This window comes from Crotalus tigris, unplaced genomic scaffold (genome assembly GCF_016545835.1).
Source record: "Crotalus tigris isolate CLP2741 ecotype Arizona unplaced genomic scaffold, ASM1654583v1 scf7180000021272.97247, whole genome shotgun sequence".
Lineage (NCBI taxonomy): Eukaryota > Metazoa > Chordata > Lepidosauria > Squamata > Viperidae > Crotalus > Crotalus tigris.
In genome coordinates this window covers 1-21,538 of record NW_024098428.1, presented here as the reverse complement: position 1 = coordinate 21,538, position 21,538 = coordinate 1, and the positions used below count along the sequence as shown (strand labels likewise).

The window sequence follows — 21,538 nt, the reverse complement described above, 5'->3', positions numbered from 1 at the left end:
TGGTCATATGGCCGGCATGACTATACACCGTGCAAAGGGGCAGAGGACATTGTTACTTTCCCACTGAATTGGTACCTATTTATCTATTTCAATTTACGTTCTTTCTAATTGCTAAGATGGCAGCACACACAAAAACACACACACACTATATGTATATGGAAATGGATATGGATATGGACATGGATAAAAAACAGGAATTTGCTTTAATACTTCTCATAAACACACCTTCATTGTCACATCAGGTGTCTACATGACTTTTTATCAAATCATTCAGAATTGTACATATTTTTCTTTTGATTGAAGACAGTCTAAAATAATAATTTGTCTCATTAATTTATTCAAAAGTATGGAGAAAAAAAAAATAAAAGTTACCCCAGTGTTCATGTTGATATTTTATCTATTCTTAATACTTAGAATCTTATCTGTCTCTCTGTTTCTCTCTCTCTCTCAATCTCTCTCATCTATCTATCTATCTATCTATCTATCTATCTATCTATCTATCTATCTATCTATCTATCTATCTATCTATCTATATCTTTCCTATCTATCTATCTATCTATCTATCTATCTATCTATCTATCTATCTATTATCTTCCATTATCCAGCCAGAAGAGACCAATCAAATATATATTTGAAATTAACTATTTTTAAAGTCAGAATATCATCCCCCAAAATAAAATATAACACCAATATATATAGCAACAAAAACATACATCAGCATTAGCCGTAGTCTTTCATTTAATCTAAAACAATGTCAGAACATCTCTGGTAACATCTCTGGCCTGGTTTCAGAAATTTTATTAATGTCATTGATGATACTTATGATTTAACATGAATTCAGATTGTGGCAATTGAAGGATATAGTTATTTCAAATAATTTGAGTTGTTTTAGCAACATTACTACTCAATTATTATAATACAAAATTCACATGGAATGAAGAAAGATAAGCTATAACACATAAAACATGACTTCAAAGTATGTGATGTTATACTGAATGTAAACTGTACAAAAATAAAGACCAATATCAGGACACTTAATGATTTTTTATCATCAGATTTTCTTTGGTGTTCATGGCAGGTCTCAGAATAATAATGTAGCATTTGGGGATAAAGATGCAGACTAGTAAACCCAGGCTGGAGGCCAGGATGGAGAAGATTTGCACAGCTACCATGTATTTCCCTTTGGAGCTCAAGTAGGTGGGTACAAAGGAGATCCATACACTACAAAAAACCAACATGCTGAAGGTGATCAGTTTGGCTTCATTGAAGCTCCCTGGCAGCTTTCGAGCCAGAAATGCCACCAAGAAGCAAATGGCAGCTAGAAAACCCATGTAGCCAAGGGCAGTGTAGAACATGGCAACCGAGCCTTCATTGCACTGCAACAAGATGTGTCCTGGTTGGGAATGAAAGTCAGAATCTGGGAATGGGGGGAAAATTCCCAGCCATATCATACAGATGCCTACTTGAATACCAGAGCAGGATAAGACAATAGAGTTGGGCAGACTCTTCCCCAGCCATTTCCTCATGCTGCTGCCTGGCTTTGTGGCCAGAAAGGCCACCACCACCATTACCGTCTTGGCCAGAACAGAAGATACAGCAACTGAAAAAACAATACTGAAAATGGTTTGTCGAAGCAAACAAGTCATTTTCATGGGGCGACCAATGAATAGAAGAGGGGTCAAGAAAGAAAGCAGGAGTGAAACCAGGAGGATGTAGGTGAGTTGACAGTTGTTGGCTTTGACTATGGGAGTTTCTCGATATTTAATGAAGGTTCCCAGAATTAAGGCAGTGGTCAGGGAGAAAACAATGGCAAAGAAAGCCAGGATGAATCCCAACAATTCTTCATAAGATAAGAAGCTTATAGTTTTGGGGACACACTGATCTCGCTTCTTATTGGAATGATGGTCATCTGGACACTTGTCACAGTGGGATGCATCTGAAAAAAATTGTTAGTATGTATCTGTTTCTGCAGCTGTAAGAGCATGAAAACCACAACAAAATCAATTACTTCATTTTCAAGGAATAATATAATATTTCTGCCCAGTGATATCCATATGACACAACATTTGTTAAAATAGTCGACATTCTTTTTTTAAAGGCTAAAGATAAATGTGATTATCAGCTTCTCCACTTGCCTAAAACCAAATAAGAAAATTACAACTCAATAGAAAACAACAACCTTTCATTATTTATTTTAATGTTCACATCATCAAACAAAATTTGGTGCTAGTGCCCAATCTTTGAAATGTTTGTGGATGCCTAAAAGAAATTTAATGTTTTTCTTGCTTCTTTATCAAATACTCTAAAAAAGCAAGAGAGAATATTGATTGTATACTGTTTTTTTTCTTTCTTTCTTTTTTCTTTTTGGAGCCACCTACTATACCTTCTTGCACAGAGAATGTTCCTTTCATACACAGAGAACAGTCATAGCAGCAAACTGGTGCCCCCTCTCTCACAAGCTTGGCATAACCTGGGAAGCAACTTTTTGTACATCTTGAATAAGGCACTGTCTAAAAATAAACAGAACAATTACTCAGGGCAATATATGAATTAGAAGGGCTAAGTGAAATCTACTCGTGGCATGGGTTTTAATTACTCTGCTTGCAAGTGTCAAATGAAAGGTGATTCTCTTTCTCTATCAATCTCTATTGCAGATCCCAAAACAGACTTGTTGCCTTATTCTTCTTTCCAAAGGAAAGTAGTTCCATTGCAAAAGGTTTTTCTCCTTAGGGCATTTATGAGAATGCTATAATTTATTTTTTTTACCAACTTTGCTTTCTCAGGAAACCTCCAAAATTTAGCTTTCTCTTCAGTCATTATTTTTCTCTTTTACAATTGATCATTGTATAATTTTATTTAAATGACTTTTTTAGCTGCCCTCATTTCCCTCACCACATTCTTAATGACATCTTTCTCTTATGCAATTCAGTGGGCTAAGTTCTTCATATTCTGGATTTTTCTCAAAGGTACTTTTTCAAAAGGCAACTGGTCTTTGTTTTCCCTTGAATACATTTCGCCTTTCATATCGGAAGCTGCTTCACTTCTGATTTAATGGTGGAGGATGAAAGGATTTCTATTCCTTGTAGTCATCTGGTCATTAGCAGTCTTTCTGAGAGTTGTTAAGGCTACTTGTAGGGTCACCTGAATAGTGCAAATGGGTGTGGAACCTTGGAACTGCTGAATCTGTATCCTGTTTACAACATAATCCTTCAGCAGTTGCAAATCCTTCTATCCTCCATGATTCAGTCAGAACTGAAGAAGTTTCTTGTATGAGAAGTGAAATGTCTTCAAGGAAAAACAAACTCCTTTTTAAAAAGCGCCTTTGGCACAACAATGATGTGGATACCGAGAATCTCCATAGGTATTTTGGATTTTCTCTTACTGAAAACAAGATGATTTGATATACTGTAAATTATGGGTTCCTATTCCAATTTAATAATGTAGATTGCAAATTCCCTAATACAATTGATGGTACAGCAGGTTCCAATGTGTGATAGATTACTGAAAAACCTCTAAAATAAAATGTTATTTAATAAATTAATGAGGCTTATTTGGAAGTCATCACAATTGGCTTCAATAAGTATTATTTCTGAGCAGAAAAGATTGCACATATGGAGGTAAATAGAAAAGCAAAAACCATCAACTACTTTGTTAAATGACGTTGGCCATTGAATGGCACTCTGATTGATGGAAATCTTGACTTCCGAGGAGGCTTCTCTTTCTACACTCCCAATTTTCACCCCTGCATCAGACTTTTCCCAAAATGATGTCCAGTGCATGATATCAAAGTCACCAAGAGGAACTCCATTTTCATCAAAATAAATCCCATCTCTGGAAATATTGTGATGTTGGAAGTTTTTCAGGAACCTATGAAGCTGCAGAAGCAGAGAAAAAAAACATTACAATTTGAGCCTTTATTCAATGTTTTTCTGCTATTATTTTGGACTAGAAGTACTCTGAATAATTCAACCTCGTCAGAACACCTCTACAGTCTGAAAGAGATTGATTCAGCATTTCATGGGAAGCTTCTCTCATCATTCTCCAGGGCTCCACAGCTCTTTTTCAGACATTTATCTCACTTTGTTGAAAATGTGGGATAGACAACACCACCACCAAATGGTTTATAACTGGCTGACAAATCATACTCAATGTGTAGTCCTCTAGGGAATTACATCCATATGGAGGGAATAAGCTGTGGGATACTCCAAGGTTCCATTTTAGGCCCAACTCTCTTCAATATCTTCATAAAAAATCTAGATGAGCGAATTGAAAGGGAACTCATCAGATTTGCAGATGATACTCAACTGGGAGGAATAGCCATCTCCCCAGAAGACAAGCCCAAGATCCAAAAAGGATAGACTTGAAAACGGAGCCCTATCTAACAACATAGATAAAAGTAAGGTTTTGCACTTAGGCAAGAAAAACTAACTGTATAGATATAGACTAGGTGAAACTTGGCTTAATGTCAGTAACTGTGAGAGGGATCTTGGAGTCCTAGTAGACAATTACTCAAATATGAGGCAATAGTGTGTGGCAGCAGTCAAAAAAGCCAATGCAATTCTAAGCTGCATTAATGGAGGGATAGAATCAAGATCATGTGAAATTCTAGTATTGCTTTACAAAGCCTTAGAAAGAACATAGTTGGAATACTGCATCCAGTTTTGGTCATCATAATTTAAAAAAGATGTTGAAACTCTGGAAACAGGGCAGAGAAGAGCAGCAAAAATGATTAGAGGGCTGGAGGCTAAAACATATAAAGAACAGTTGCAGGAATTTGGTATGTCTAGTCTAAGGAAAATAGGGACTAGGGGAAACATGATAGCAGTCTTCCACTATTTGAGGGGCTCCTACAAAGATGATGGGGTCAAACTATTTTCCAAAGCACCAATAGGTAAGACAAGAAACAATGGTGGAAATTAACCAAGGATAGATGCAACCTAGAACTAAGGAGAAATTTTCTAATGGTGAGAGCAATCAACCAATGAAATAGCTTGCCTTCAGAAATAGTGGGTGCTGTATCACTGGAGCATCAAAAAAGAGACTGCACAACCATTTTTCTGAAATGGCATAGGGTCTCCTGCTCGAGTAGGGTTGGACTAGAAAATCTCTGAGATCCCTTCCAACTCTATTATTCTGTGTTTTATGTTCTCCATTTTGTTGTTTCACCATCACAGCCCCACCTGAGGTAAGACCATTTGGAAATATGGGAAACCTTGTAATGGGAGAAGATGGAGAATACAATTTTACCATCAGTCCTGATCAAGATGAAGTTAGCAGAGCTTAACTCCGGGCTAGGAATGCAATACAAATTGCATAGTGATGTTATCTCTTTCAAAGACTAGCTATGGAAGCCTCTGCATTAGTTCAGGAGATGTGTGGATGAACTTTTTTGGCCCTCAGAAGATGCTTTTAAAAGACATTGATTTCTATCTTGTTGCTATGTTAGAAATCTTTAGTTAGCAAAGTCCAATTTCAATCCAGAACAAACAATCAAGCCTAACACCTTAGCTAGGAAACTAGATCACTTTGTGATCAGAAAAAAGGGTTGAGGATTGCTGAAATATTCGGATGCTTATTTAATTTTGAAAATCACCTTGTCACCGTAGAGCTATTTCTGTCACAAACGCATCCTATACCATTACAGTTTGTTTAACTTTGGAAGATTTTTCTCCATCATCTCGTTCTCAAACTCACTCTCAAATACTACAAACTGGGCAATTGTTCTTTGGAATATTTCACCCCTCTATACATCTAATTTAATATTGAGGAATTGGAAGGGGGAAATCAGTAGAACCTCAAAGAAGAAGACTTACCTGCCATGGCTGCACAATCTGGGATGATTCATAATATCCAACTTGCATTCTCCTCTTACTCCGTTGGGAGGAAGAGGCAGCACTGAGGACCCATGCCACATTTTGAATTACTTTGGAAATACCAGAGGGATCCTGAGAGAGGATTCTTGCAATCACATCATGGGGTGGGAATTCCCAGTTCTCTTTTTCTTTGCATTTTTTCCAAACCTTCTTAGATAACAAAGGACTTGAAATGGAACATTGGAATGCTTCCTTTCCATACACTGTGACCATAGATGTATAAGATTTAAAGTCATAATACTGAGTCCTTCCCTTTGTCTGGATGAGGAAGGAAAACAAAGCATATTTATTTTGGAGATCAACCAAGAGGTCAAAAAGAACTACACTTAAAGCTGTCAAAGTTGTTGCAATCCATACTCTTCCCACAATGAATTTCTTACTCTTATCAAGCTCTTGTATTACTGTTGTTAGTATCCCCGAGGCCTTAAAATCCAGTTGGCATACTATAATTTTTATTTGACTCTTGATAAGAGAAAGGAACATTTCCCATTTTTCTTGCATGAGGGTGTCTCTAGCACTTGTCTTCATATTTGCTTCTGGGATGGTTCCTGAGAGGACAATGCAAATCCCATTTTTTAGAGCAAGAGCTTCCAAGCTTCTTTTGAATTTTTCTCCTCTGTCATTGTCCAGAGAAAGGAGGCCGATCCACGTCCATTGGAAATGCAGGAGCAGATTGACAATCGCAGAGTAGGGAGGTTTTTGGTTTGGGGTCATCCGATATGAAAAAGGAAAATGTTTATTTTGCTCAGCAATCTGGTTGATGACATTATAGTTGATCTAAGATAAAACAGAAGGTATTCGTATTTGGGTCAGTTTTAATGATAAAAGTCACATGGTAAATCTAAGGGCCTTTCTCTATTGCTGAGAGAAGTTTCAAACAATAACTGCATGAATTTTACTGGCTCCCTTGATGTTCCTTCTGTTGTCTTGTATGCTCCCTTTGAAACTAGGGAGCTCTGAATTATCTGTGGGTGGTGTTCATGGGTGGTCCTGTTGGAGCACATCTCTCTGGTCAACCCTTACCCTTGCAGTTTTGCCTGAGTGATGGAGTAAATGCAATGCAGCACTTTTGCTGTCAACAACTTATGCTCACATGATCCCTACATACTCTTTTTTTTACCCACATTGTAACTCTGTGGGTCACCCACCCACTCATGGAATATCTTTTTAAACTGACAAACATGTTAAATTCTCATAGAACATTACTGCTTATTTCATTGCTTCATATGTTGGAGTTGAAATACTGTTTTTTATATCCCCCCTAGCAATTGTTTAATATTGTTATATTATTTCATTGTCTTCATTCATATAATTGTTTTCAAATATTTCTATGTGAACTCTTTAATTGGTTGAATTTCTTTCAGACATATGGAATGCAGAAGTCTGTTTAATAATCTAACTTTAAAAAAAAAAACCCAAGACAACTGGCATTGTGCCAAGTTCCAGTTCAAAATAGGAAAGAATATTATGACATACTTTCTTTTGTCTTGTACACTGGAGAAAGTATGTAAAAGCTGCTTTCTGGAGGTGCCCTCAAACTATCTTGACCCATTCGTTTTTCTTTCATATCTTTCTTTCCCAATTTTTACTTCAGTTTCAAGATTATAATAATGAGGAATTCCTCACTGAAAGTTATTAAGAGTTGGAACATCCTGTGTCCTGGAGCTCCATCGCTGGATATTTTTGAGGAAATATTGGACAGCAATTTATTTGTAGTGGTCTGACCATTCTTGGCCCGTGCAGGGAATTGGACTTTTCTATTCTATGATTCTGTATACAAAACCAGCTCTTTTGTATTGGTCACTTTTCAGCTCTTCTAATATTTATTCTCTAACTCTGATATATTTGTATATCTGAAGAATTTACAACATGGAATTAATTTCATTTGGCTTTATACCTGTGGGATTTTGTAAATGCTCAAGACATTAGAAACATGATCAAAGAGTTCAGAATCCACCTCTTCAAGGACTGCCAGCAGGTTCTTTTGTCTTCCACATCTGTAGTTTGGGATGTTCTCCTGCCCTGTGGACACCACGTCCATCATGGCCTCATATGTCATTCTTGCACTGAAAAAGTTCTGATAGATGTTGTAGCCCAGGGTGATGTTGGGTAAGAGCCTTGAATTCTGGTTGATTTCATGAACAGCCAACAAGAAGGGCAGAAGGTGGTAGAAGGTGTTCTCACTGCAACATAAGAAATTTCCAAAGGTCATCATCTTCAATTTGGATTTTCATAAAAGCATGTCATATTTACTGTAGCTTTATAGCTATATAGTGCAATGCCAAAAAGATAATCAGACACTCATTATTTAATTAAATTATTCAATTTACTTGATCTTTGCAGGTGATAGATATCTTTGAAATTTCTATTAGAAGAACAGTCCCATTGTCACCACTAGCAGCTTCTTGCCAAAAGAAATATCAGGGAGATATAGTAAGCTTCTTATGTCAGGATCAAAAGAGTCCTACCAAAATTACCAGAACTGATTCTGCCTACAATTATCTCCAAATTATGACTTGGGGGGAAAAATGAGGAAAATGATTCTTATACTTTAGTAACCAGGTAAGAAAAACAAACACAATAGTTAGAAGCCTTTGTACTTTCTTTTATTGTTTCAATCTGTTTAGAATAACCTTTTGCAAAATCAAAGCATTTATTTTGTTTACTTAACTATTTCCTGAGATAATATATCAGTTCACAACAATCCATAAAATATAATTAAAATCATGCCCTTACCCCAGGCACCAGACTAGATATGCTTACAGCTCACAACCCCCATCCTAGCACAATGCTTAAGGGAAGATCTGTGTCTTCCCAGTCCTCCAGAATGCTAATGAGGGATGCTACCAAGTATACATGTATATGTTGTGTTCATATTATAGGATTTCTTCCTGTTATATCCCCCTGGAGATGACTAACAGCTGGATTCAAGTGCTAGATTAGCCAGTGGTATTTCCTATCTGAAGATGGATGTCTCTTCATAAGCCTTCTTTAGATCTAGAGATTTGCTGCAGAATATTCATGACTTTAGAATTATTTCCCTATATTCTACAGTTAACTACAATTAATGTGATCCTCTGTGACTAAATATTCACTTATAAGTCTCTCCCCTCCTTGAATTTGGTTTTTAAAAGGTATGCGTTTTATTTAAACCAAAAGGAACAGGGTAACCACAAAAGTAGCAAAAGTGTTAAAGGGTGGAAAGAAAGAGTGGAGAGGGTGGTAGGAATTACAGACTAAATGTAAAGAAAGGGAAGAAATGGTAGGGAGAAAGTACAAGTAATCTCCCTCTGCTCTGAGGTTTTCAATTACTTTATTGGGAGTTACTGTTTATCTATTAATAAATAAATAAAATAAATATGAATAAATTGCTGACTCTCCACAGTACCAAGGTAATCATTTTGAAAGTAGGCAGAACCCCATCCAGGTAAGAGTCATTTGGGACCGTGTTGGCAATGCCCAGTGTTGCCCAGTGTTGAGCTTGACACTAGTGGAGGAACTCAGGTTTTGCAAAATCATCATGTTCCCTAGTAACCTTTCCTCCAAAGCAAATTGGGAGAAGCAATAATGACTTGCCTTTCTCAAGGTGAGGAATAGGGGAAAGGAAATCATTGCTAGAAAAGACCAGAATCCTGGACCTGCTGACAGTTACCTTTTCAGTTGGTGGGCTGGAGGTTTGGAGAATGAAAATTGGTACAGTCGAGATAAGGTTCCAGACAATATTCCAGTAATTAAATAGTCTCCTGGCTTGTAGTAATGGAAACATTCCTTTTCTTCTATTATCACCTTAAGTGGACATTTCATCAGCATATAGGCACAGGGAATTTGAGACAGAAGCTGAAGAAGAAAAAGTTGTTTACGCAGCAACAGCAACATTTGATACATACTGCAGAAGATCCTTCCTATAGTTCTTTATTCAGCACAGAGTTAAATCTCAAAATTCATAGAAGACTACAGTAAAGAAGTTCTAGTTTGGCCCCAGATTTGGAAGAATTATCTGCAATTGCAGACTGTTACAGTATTTGCTTGATTTTACTCCAACCTCTGCTCTCATCATAGAAGGAGGCTGTTATAAATCAGGCTTTCAGGTGCTGTATATCCCATTTGTTGTCACATTGATTGGTAACTAATTGGGATGGTGGAAATCCAATAAACCTTGTTCAAAGGGGAATAAATAATTATGATTTTAATAATTAGAAGGGGAATTGGGAACGAGCATTGCCACAAAAGTGTGAAGATAGAGAAATGAATTTTGTTTGGCTCAGGACAATAATCCTAATCTGAGAATCAAGAAATCAATAATTCAGGGAAGTTTGATTTTTTTTTTACTCTATAAACCTATTCTTGGGATTCTAAAGATTAAAATGTGGAAAAACAGTTCAACACTCTTGAACTAGTCAGCAGGCCATTGTAATTCCATCTTATTCTGTCTGATGTGGATAAAATCATCTTCCTCAATATAAAGTCAGATACCCCAGAATGGTTAACTCCAGATGATGATATATTGGACAACCTATTGGAGGGCCCTGTTAAATGTCTTGTATCTTTCAAAATGTGGAAGACTATCAGTCTTCATGATTACAAATAAGATCTAGTCGAAATTCCCTGGTGCATTAATCTGAAAAATGGCCTGTTAATGACTTCCTCATAATGTGATGACATTTGCTGTCATACATTATTTAGTAGGGGGTCAGGAGATGGTGCTTTGGAGTGCAATACCAAAAAAGGCTGAAGTGGAAGGGGTAAACAAAATCTGAGAAGCTGAGACCATGCTCAATGCTATGCAATGAGCAGATTTGAGTCTTTCAGTTAAATATGCACCTGAGACATTATCCATGGCATTCTCCAAAACCCATCTGATGGAGTATAAGTAAATTAATTACATATATTTCCTGAAAAATCAGTTGCTTCAAGGATGAACATAAATCTGAAGCCAGAATGGGACAACTCACCATAGCCAACTCATTGTGGCCAACTGGCTCTGGCCAACTCACCATGGAACAAGTCACCATGGGACAATTTAACAATTTAATATAATCATTTAAAATAAATAAAAAAAATATTTTAATTTTTGTCATTCCCATTTCATTTTGTCTTTCCTTTTGTATCCTTTTTTAAATGATTCTATTCCACCATTTCTTAGACATTAGTGTAACCAGTGCTTTTTTCTTAAAAAAAAAAAAATGTTCCGGAAATCACACACGTAATACAACCTGCCTTGCCTACCCTACAAGGTTCCATCCAAAAAAAGGTGCCGGAACTCCGTTCTGAGTGTTCTATGAGAAAAAAAGCCCTGAGTGTAACTCCTGTCCCTCAGTGAGTTGGCTGTGGTGAGTTGTCCTGCAGGAATTATCTGAAGTTCTAATTCCAAAGGTGTAGATTGCAAAGTATGGACTTTTCTGTGTTGGCACTTCAAACCTCTTACCTGATTTCCTTCCAAATTCATGGGAAAAGAAATATGTCATTATTCACACATCTTGACTTTACCTTTGAAATATATGGGAGGAACAGGCAATCCAGTACAATAACATCTATTCATCTAGGTGTCTGTCTCTTCTGATTGGAGAGAATGCAATATCATGAGATCTCAACAGAAACCAATGTGCTGGGTGTGATTTACTTTTTTATTATTTGGAAGTGGGGAAAGATCCACTTCCAAGTAATATTTTCCCCATTGTTCCCTGGGTACATTTTTTTGAGGTTTCCTTAGAAGGTGGGTGGATTGGGATAAATAATATTTCTGTCGCCCCTTATATCAGTAAGAAATCAGGTGATTTCAGGGACTTGAAAATAGAAAGAAGAAATAATAGAGAATTACCAAAGGGGCCCTATCTTTTATTCAGAGTCTGGATTATGATATTTCACCTCTGGCTTAATTATACAAGGACTTAACTAAAATACTGTACTTAGAATAATATTATAAAGACAGGATGGCACAGCACTGAATTCTTCACATCAGATCAATAGGACATTTATATACCTCATGGCATTTAAAAATGAAACAGGCTTTCCCTAGGAATGTATTCCCTTAGTCTGTTAAACCAACTGTGGGAAATCTAATGAAAGTAGATTAACTATCTATTGACTAGCAAAGAGAGAAAAAATGTTAGTGTACTAAAGAGCATATTGATTCAGTGACGTGATTTGTGCTCAAATCCAAATTGTCAGACCCAGCGTGATACTTACCTTCCAAAGTCCAGAATGTTCCAGTTAACCCTGTGTTCCAGCCGAGTCCGGTAGCTTCGTGAGCTACATCGCCAACAGCAGCGGCCGAACGGGTCACGTGAACATCCTATGTTGCCAACACATAACCGGACGGAGGCTACATAGAAATGGAATATGGAGAAGCCGACTGCTGTTAAAACTGTTATGGCTTATGTTGCTGGAACTGTGACTCTGTGAATGATGGGAACTGGGACGCTGGGTCTGACAACACTTGGATACCGGGAGGGGGTATTAAAGGAAGAGGTTGAGTGGGACATTAGGGATGAGAATGGCGTGAACGGAACGCATGGACTCAATGCAAGGTTTGAACATAAGTACTAGCTGGATCGGGGCGTGGACTCAATGCAAGGTTTGAACATAAGTACTAGCTGGATCGGGGCGTGGACTCAATGTAAGGTTTGAACATAAGTACTAGCTGGTTCAGGGCGTAGGTAGGGTGGAGGACTATCACAAGGCAGGTATGGGGAGGGGGACAGGTGGATTCCAGATGACCAATTAACCGTCAATTGGGGTGTGTACTCTGGGTGTGGTGGAGGAATGTATTTAGGGCAATGAATGGAGCTTCGTTCCAGTGCTAACTTAGTTTCAACATAGTGAATAAAGCTTGTTGAATACTGCAACGTTCCTGTTTCCTGGCTTTCGCGAAGCACGGTTAGGACGTTCTGTTAGTAAGTTAGCACTCACCCCAAAGCCATCTAGCTTACAGCATAATGGCGGAGGGGACACAGGGAGTGGAGCCGTTGGAGGAGGAGCAGTTAGAAGCTGCTGAGCAGATGGAGGTGCCTGTAGCCGGTGATACAGAGGCTCCTCAGATGGTGGTTCGACCAAAGGAGAAGCTGCAGGTTCCTGAGGCTACAGAGCATGCAGTGAAACCGCGAACAACCACAGCTTCAGACGGAGAGTGGTGGCTGAGTCCTGCATTGCGGCATCCGGAGGAGCGCGGAGACAGGGGATTGGCGCCGAGTTTGAGCGGATGGAGGGAACGGCGGGTCACTGGAGACGACAAAGATGAGTGGAGCTATTCCACGGCTCCGGGCAATACACCTTGGACGTTCTTAGAGACCAGTTTGGGGAGCGGGGTTATTCAGTTCCCGCTAGTATCCTTCCCCAGTCTAGGGCTGCCCCAGGGGCGTGTATAACATCCGAGTCATCCCATTTCCAGTTAGTGAGTCCGAGGCTCAAATTACAGCCAAGTAGCCGCTTTACCTTGCAGAATACCATGGGGAGGCAGGGCACAGCTGAGTATTCCCAATACCGGCAGGAGGCACGAGGGGCCGGAGTTCCGCCGGTGGATTCAGGTAGGCAAGGGGCGGGCCCAGTAGGCTCAGGTGACCGACCCATGTTACTTCCAGAAAATATCCCATATGGAGGCCAGATACCAGCTCCTTGGCCACAAGCCATGATGTGGAATCCACCTCCCATTACGCTTACTTTTGACGGCAATCCAGATCGTTTGGCTGTATTCTTAAGCCATGTGCTCAGCCACTTGGATCGTTTTACTACCCTATATCCGTCTAATTGGGCGATGGTGGTTGCAGTGACAGCCAGCCTACAAGGGGAAGCTGCTGCTTGGGCTGCTGACCTGTATAGAGACCATGCCAGGGAGCTGTCAGATATAGGACTATTCTTAGACGCCCTGAAAACGAGATTTGAGGATCCCACCCGACTACAACGGGCGGAAGCACAGTTAGTAGGTCTGCGACAGGGGGCCAGGCCAGTACAAGATTATATACGGGACTTCCAAAAAGTGGCAGGAAGGCTTAGATCGTGGCCAGATCGTTTACTGGTCCATCATTTCCACACGGGACTAGATATTGACCTACGCAGGGCATGTGTGGTTAGAGGGATCGTAGGACGCCTTTCCGAATGTTCAAGGCGGCGGTGGAGTTAGATGTTTGGCTAAGGGAATTGCCTGGAGCACGTGAAGTACGGTTGCAGCCTCGTAAGGGCAAGGATCAATCCAAGGACAGTACCAATCAGATGCCAAGTAGTAATGCACGTCCTAAACCGGTGTTCCGGTTGCAACCGGCCAGGTCACCGTGCGGCGGAGTGCACATTCCCCGAATCAACTAACATACCAACAGGCGTGGGCAGACCCGGTACGACACCAAAGAAGATGACGGAGAAATCACGAGTCGCCCATCAAGTAGGACAAACCGCTCCAGGTGATATTTCTCCGGCATTGGAAGAATATGAAGAAGAAGGCCCGGTGGAGGATCCGATGGTGAGTGATCCCATAGTTCCGTTCACCATCCCCATAACATTAACGAGTCCGGTTACTGGGGAGTCAGGGTCATTTCAGGCATTGCTTGATACCGGGTGCACTAGGTGTCTGATTAGTAAGGAGGTGGTCCGGCAGATGAGTATTAGGGTGACCCGGTTAAAGTCTCCGATTCGTTTCGAACAAGTAGATGGCTCCCTCTTGGGGGGAGCTCCGACCAACTGGGTGACGGAGCCTGTGAGGATGGAGATAGGTATTCACTGGGAGGTAATACGGTTTATAGTAGTGCCTTCTATGTCCGAATCCATCATCCTTGGTCTAGCGTGGTTGGATAAATGGACCCCGAACATGTGGTGGGCAGATTTAAGGCTTGCAGTAGGTCCCCAGCCACCCCATCTGGCTGTGCATAGTGAGGATAGGGCGGTTGAAGACTCGAAATCTGGGCTGGCTGGGAGTGATCCTGGATATCCGGCGGTGTATAGTGATCTGGCAGCAGTTTTTAGCGAGCAAGAATGTAATAGTTTACCACCCCATCGGTCAACGGATTGCGCAATAGAAATTGTTCCTGGTGCGAGGTTGCCGAAACCCAGGATGTATCCGATGACATCTTCGGAGCAACAGGAAATGAGGAAATACATAGATGAAAATTTGGCCAGAGGCTTTATAGAACCAGCATGTTCCCGGATAGCAGCCCCGGTATTATTCCAAGGGAAAAAGGATGGAGGATTAAGGTTATGTGTGGATTTTAGGGGTCTTAACGCTGTATGTATAGAACAGACATATCCCCTGCCATTGATGAAAGACCTCCTTGCCCATCTAGTTGCTGGGAAAATCTTCACGAAATTAGACCTTCGTGAAGCGTACTATAGGGTGAGGATTAAGAAAGGGGACGAGTGGAAGACAGCGTTTAATTGCCCTCTGAGCAGCTATCAATTTAAAGTGATGCCTTTCGGGTTGCAAGGGGCCCCAGCTGTATTCATGCAGCTTATTAACGAAGTTTTGCACGAACATCTGTACCGGGGTATGCTGGTATATCTGGACGATATACTCATCTATTCCCAAACATTGGAGGAGCATGTGAAGTTGGTGCGCACTGTGCTGAAAAAATTGTTAGACGCCCGGCTATATTGTAAGCTATCAAGGTGCGAATTTCACAAGGAGCGCATTGAATACCTAGGATTCCGAGTTTCAGCAGCCGGTATAGAGATGGATCCCAGTAAAGTACGAACTGTATTAGAGTGGCAAGCCCCAAAGACCCGCCGTCAATTACAACGGTTCTTGGGGTTTGCTAATTTCTATCGGCAATTTATTCCCTCTTTTGCTGATGTGGCACTCCCATTGACCCAGCTATTGCGTACCAAGCATATTGCAGGGAAACCCCGTCCAGGACAATCCTTGAACTGGACTGTTGCTTGTCAAAGAGCATTCGAGTCCTTAAAGATATTATTCGCTCAAGAACCTGTATTAGTACATCCTGATCCGGGGCGGCCGTTTGTTGTACAGGCCGATGCGAGCGACGTGGCAGTCGGTGCGGTATTATTGCAGCGTAATGACCAAGGTATTCTACAACCTTGCGCTTATACCTCCAAGAAGTTCACTGATACAGAAAGACGCTGGGCGGTATGGGAAAAGGAAGCATTTGCTGTGAAATGGGCCCTGTCCACATGGCGCCATTTGTTGGAGGGCGCACAGCATCCCTTTGAAGTGTGGACAGACCACAAGAATTTAACGGTCCTCCAGACACCGTGGAGATTAGCTCCCAAACATGTTCGTTGGGCACAATATTTCCAACGATTTAGGTTTCATTTTAAAGTTGTTCCAGGAGGGAAGAATTTTTAGCGGACGCACTCTCATGCACTCTCACGACAGCAAAAAGGAAGAGGTGATCCAAGCTATCATGCCTTCTGACAGTGTTGAAGTCATACGAGCAGATGCCTGTGAAAAAACGACAGCATTCGAGGATGAAGTAAAGTCTGCTTTGTTAAATGACTCTTGGTCACTAGCTAATCCTGGATTGTTGACCTACCGAGATGGTTTAGCCTGGCACAGTGATAGACTATACATTCCACAGCGGTTATGGGACCGAGTGTACCACCGGTGCCATGACTCCAAATTAGCAGGCCATTTTGGGTTTTTGAAAACATTACATTTGGCGAGACGGCAGTTCTGGTGGCCGAGTTTGCGGAAGGACATTGAAAGCTATGTGAAAGGGTGTCATATTTGTGCACAGGCGAAGGTAATTCCTAAAAAACCAATGGGATTACTCCAGTCAGTGTCTAATCCAACTCGGCCATGGCAGGACATGGGGATGGACTTTATAGTAGATTTACCAAATGTAAAAGGATATACAGTTATATGGACGGTGGTCGATTTATTTTCAAAGCAGGCCCATTTCATACCGTGTAAGGGACTACCATCGGCGAGGAAATTGGCTAAAATGTTCATACACCAAGTGTTCCGACTGCATGGGGCGCCTCGCCGGATTATTTCGGACCGAGGTGTCCAATTTACAGCTCATTTTTGGCGGCAATTTCTGAGGTTTATTGGTACCACACAAGGGCTGAGTTCTGCATATCACCCTTGTACTAATGGGGCGGCAGAGCGGGCCAATGCTTCTATAGAGAGATATCTCCGATGTTACGTGTCTTACCAACAGTCCAATTGAGTAGATTTGGTACCATTTGCGGAGATTGCGTATAACAATGCGGTACATAAAAGTACTGGCCTAACCCCATTCCAAGTGGTATATGGACATGATATTACTCCACTACCGGAAAGTAGAAACCGGGAAACCCAGGTCGGTCAACCAAATGAGTGATTGTCGCGAGTAGGTAAGGTTTGGAGTACAGTACGACACGCTCTGCAGCGGGCAGCTCAGACATCAAAGTATCAGGCAGATAAAGGTCGCAGAATGCCATTTCAATTACAGGTAGGCGACCTGGTATATTTGTCAACCAAGTATATTAAGTTGCAGGTGCCATGCAGAAAATTAGCACCAAAATACATTGGACCATTTCGTATACTCCAGATCCTCAATCCTGTGACGGTGAAGCTCCACTTACCGAAACTACTTGGTAAGATATACCCGGTTTTTCATGTAAGTTTGTTGAAACCCATGGGAGGACCGTCCCATGAGACACCCCCAGGACCTGTTACGCCAGGACGATATGAAATACAGGACATAATTGATTCGCGAGTAAGGGGGGGTAGACTCTATTATCTGATATTGTGGAAGGGATACCCTCTGTCCGAAGCCTCTTGGGTAGAAAAACACGATATATCCGCCCCTGATCTAATCCGTCGGTATCACAGAGCAGTACCACACAAACCAGGGGGTGACTAGAAAGGTTATTGTATGTGAACATTGGCATGATTAATCAATTTCCCATTTCTCACCTTCAGGGGGCCCTGTGGTGAGGGGGGCTGAATGTCAGACCCAGCGTGATACTTACCTTCCAAAGTCCAGAATGTTCCAGTTAACCCTGTGTTCCAGCCGAGTCCGGTAGCTTCGTGAGCTACATCGCCAACAGCGGCGGCCGAACGGGTCACATGAACATCCTATGTTGCCAGCACATAACCGGACGGAGGCTACATAGAAATGGAATATGGAGAAGCCGACTGCTGTTCAAACTGTTATGGCTTATGTTGCTGGAACCGTGACTCTGTGAATGATGGGAACTGGGACGCTGGGTCTGACAACACTTGGATACCGGGAGGGGGTATTATAGGAAGAGGTTGAGTGGGACATTAGGGATGAGACTGGCGTGAACGGAACGCATGGACTCAATGCAAGGTTTGAACATAAGTACTAGCTGGATCGGGGCGTGGACTCAATGCAAGGTTTGAACATAAGGACTAGCTGGATCGGGGCGTGGACTCAATGTAAGGTTTGAACATAAGGACTAGCTGGATCGGGGCATAGGTAGGGTCGAGGACTATCACAAGGCAGGTATGGGGAGGGGGACAGGTGGATTGCAGATGACCAATTAACCGTCAATTGGGGTGTGTACTCTGGGTGTGGTGGAGGAATGTATTTAGGGCAATGAATGGAGCTTCGTTCCAGTGCTAACTTAGTTTCAACATAGTGAATAAAGCTTGTTGAATACTGCAACGTTCCTATTTCCTGGCTTTCGCGAAGCACGGTTAGGACGTTCTGTTACAAATGACTTCCAACAATTCTAACACATTCTGAAACAAGGATCACAGTATTACTTATCTTTCTAATTCAAATGTAGTTGACTCTCTCCCCCAGTGGTGGGATTCAAATATGGGGAAAACCGGTTCTTTGTGTGGATGCCGCTTCCGGAGATCTATTCTGAGCATGGGCAACAAAAAATTAGCTACCGGTTCTGCTGAAATAATGCGAACTGGCTGAATCCCACCACTGCCCTCGCCCCCAAAATCCAATGTTCCTGAATCTTTGAAATTTTGAGGTTTCTACATGACTTTTCTTTTCAAATGATTCAGAGTTTTTGATGGAAGACAGTGTAAAATTATAATTTGTCCCAAATTATTTGTATAGAGGAAAAAAAAATTATCTATTCTTAATATATATAATGTTATCTGTCTCTCTGTTTCTCCTTATCTATCTATCTATCTATCTATCTATCTATCTATCTATCTATCTATCTACCCATCTATCTATTTATTATCTTACATTATCCAGCCAGAAGAGACCAATCAAATATATATTTGAAATTAACTATTTTTTAAAATCAGAACATCTTCCCCCAAAATAAAATATAACACCAACATATATAGCAACAAAAACACACATCATCATTAGCCATAGTCTTTAATTTAATCTAAAACAATGTCAGAACATCTCTGGTAACATCTCTTGCCTGGTTTCAGAAATTTTATTAATGTATTTGATGATATTTATGATTTACATGAATTCAGATTGTGGCAATTGAAGGATATTGTTATTTCAAATAATTTCAGTTGTTTTAGCAACATTACTACTCAATTATTATAATACAAAATTCACATGGGATGAAGAAAAATAAGCTACAACACATAAAACATGACTTCAAAGTATGTGATTTTATACTGAATGTAAACTGTACAAAAATAAAGACCAACATCAGGAGACTTAATGATTTTTTATCATCAGATTTTCTTTTGTGTTCATGGCAGGTCTCAAAATAATAATATAGCATTTGGGGATAAAGATGCAGACTAGTAAACCGAGACTGGAGGCCAGGATGGAGAATATTTGAACAGCTACCATGTATTTCCCTTTGGAGCTCAAGTAGGTGGGTACAAAGGAGATCCATACGCTACAAAAAACCAACATGCTGAAGGTGATCAGTTTGGCTTCATTGAAACTCCCTGGCAGTTTTCGAGCCAGAAATGCCACCAAGAAGCAAATGGCAGCCAGAAAACCCATGTAGCCAAGGGCAGTGTAGAACATGGCAACCGAGCCTTCATTGCACTGCAACAAGATGTGTCCTGGTTGGGAATGAAAGTCAGAATCTGGGAATGGGGGGGAAATTCCCAGCCATATCATACAGATGCCTACTTGAATGCCAGAGCAGGATAAGACAATAGAGTTGGCCAGACTCTTCCCCAGCCATTTCCTCATGCTGCTGCCTGGCTTTGTGGCCAGAAAGGCCACCACCACCATTACCGTCTTGGCCAGCACAGAAGATACAGCCACTGAGAAAACAATACTGAAAATGGTTTGTCGAAGCAAACAAGTCATTTTTATGGGGCGACCAATGAATAGAAGAGGGGTCAAGAAAGAAAGCAGGAGTGAAACCAGGAGGATGTAGGTGAGTTGACAGTTGTTGGCTTTGACTATGGGAGTTTCTCGGTATTTAATGAAGGTTCCCAGAATAAAGGCAGTGATCAGGGACAAAGCAATGGCAAAGAAAGCCAGAATGAATCCCAACAATTCTTCATAAGATAAAAAGCTTATACTTTTTGGGACACACTGATCTCGTTTCTTATTGGAATAATGGTCATCTGGACACTTATCACAGTGGGATGCATCTGAAAAAAAATTGTGAGCATGTATCTGTTTCTGCAACTGTAGGAGCATGAAAACCACAACAAAAATCAATTACTTCATTTTCAAGGAATAATATAATATTTCTGCCCAGTGATATCCATATGACACAACATTTATTAAAATAGTCGACATTCTTTTTTTAAAGGCTAAAGATAAATGTGATTATCAGCTTCTCCTCTTGCCGGAGATCAAACAAGAAAATTACAACTCAATAGAAATCAACAATCTTTGAAACGTTTGTGGATGCCTTCAAGAAATTTAATGTTTTTCTTGCTTCTTTATCAAATACCCTAAAAAAGCAAGAGATTAATATTGATTGTATACTGTTTTTTTCTTTCTTTTTTTTTCTTTTTGGAGCCACCTACTATACCTTCTTGCACAGAGAATGTTCCTTTCATACACAGAGAACAGTCATAGCAGCAAACTGGTGCCCCCTCTCTCACAAGCTTGGCATAACCTGGGGAGCAACTTTCTGTACATCTTGAATAAGGCACCGTCTAAACATAAAAAGAAAGATTAGTCAGGGCAATATATGAATTAGAAGAGTTTACTGAAATCAACTGGTTTCCAGAAGCTCAGAAGCACACTGAGCAAAATCAGTCAAGGACTGGTGGCATGGGCTTTTATTAGTCTGCTTGAAAGCGGCAAAAGAAAGATGATTGTCTTTCTCTATCAATCTCTATTGCAGATCCCAAAACAGACTCATTGCCTTATTCTTCTTTCCAAAGGAAAGTAGTTCCATTGCAAAAGTTTTTTCTCCTTAGGGCATTTATGAGAATGCTATAATTTATTTTTTTTACCAACTTTGCTTTCTCAGGAAACCTCCAAAATTTAGCTTTCTCTTCAGTCATTATTTTTCTCTTTTACAATTGATCATTGTATAATTTTATTTAAATGACTTTTTTAGCTGCCCTCATTTCCCTCACCACATTCTTAATGACATCTTTCTCTTATGCAATTCAGTGGGCTAAGTTCTTCATATTCTGGATTTTTCCCAAAGGTACTTTTTCAAAAGGCACCTGGTCTTTGTTTTCCCTTGAAGACATTTCGCCTTTCATCTCAGAAGCTTCTTCACTTCTGACTGAATGGTGGAGGATAAAAGGATTTATAGTCCTTGCAATCATCTGGTCATTAGCAGTCTTTCTGAGAGTTGTTAAGGCTACTTGGAGGGTCACCTGAATAGTGCAAATGGATGTGGAACCT

The 21,538-nt window shown here is 40.5% G+C and overlaps 2 protein-coding genes across 2 annotated transcripts; both read right to left on the bottom strand.

Moving 5' to 3' along the window:
* Nucleotides 1-1,034: 1,034 nt before the first annotated feature.
* On the bottom strand, nt 1,035-8,085 carry LOC120320261 (vomeronasal type-2 receptor 26-like). Its single transcript, XM_039369838.1, has 5 exons — nt 7,771-8,085; nt 5,814-6,650; nt 3,648-3,875; nt 2,384-2,510; nt 1,035-1,936 (listed from the first exon to the last, which is right to left on the bottom strand). Exons 1-5 carry the CDS (start codon nt 8,083-8,085, stop codon nt 1,035-1,037), a joined length of 2,409 nt encoding a protein of 802 aa, XP_039225772.1.
* An 11,329-nt stretch (nt 8,086-19,414) lies between these two features.
* On the bottom strand, nt 19,415-20,832 carry LOC120320260 (vomeronasal type-2 receptor 26-like; the record flags this gene model as incomplete). The annotated part of the gene is made up of 2 exons (XM_039369836.1): nt 19,415-20,353; nt 20,701-20,832. Coding segments are annotated over 2 exons (1,071 nt in total), but the record flags the coding sequence as incomplete, so codon positions are not given.
* Between the last annotated feature and the right edge of the window lie 706 nt (nt 20,833-21,538).

Bases quoted from the DNA above. Each gene is read 5' to 3' on its own strand.
- LOC120320261 (XM_039369838.1), bottom strand. From the start codon at position 8,085: ATGACCTTTGGAAATTTCTTATGTTGCAGTGAGAACACCTTCTACCAC. The intron at 6,651-7,770 runs GTATAAAGCCAA...GTTTTATCTTAG, and splicing joins GCATTTACAAAATCCCACAG to ATCAACTATAATGTCATCAA. The intron at 2,511-3,647 runs GTAGTTGATGGT...GTTTATTTTTAG, and splicing joins GGCCAACGTCATTTAACAAA to ACAGTGCCTTATTCAAGATG.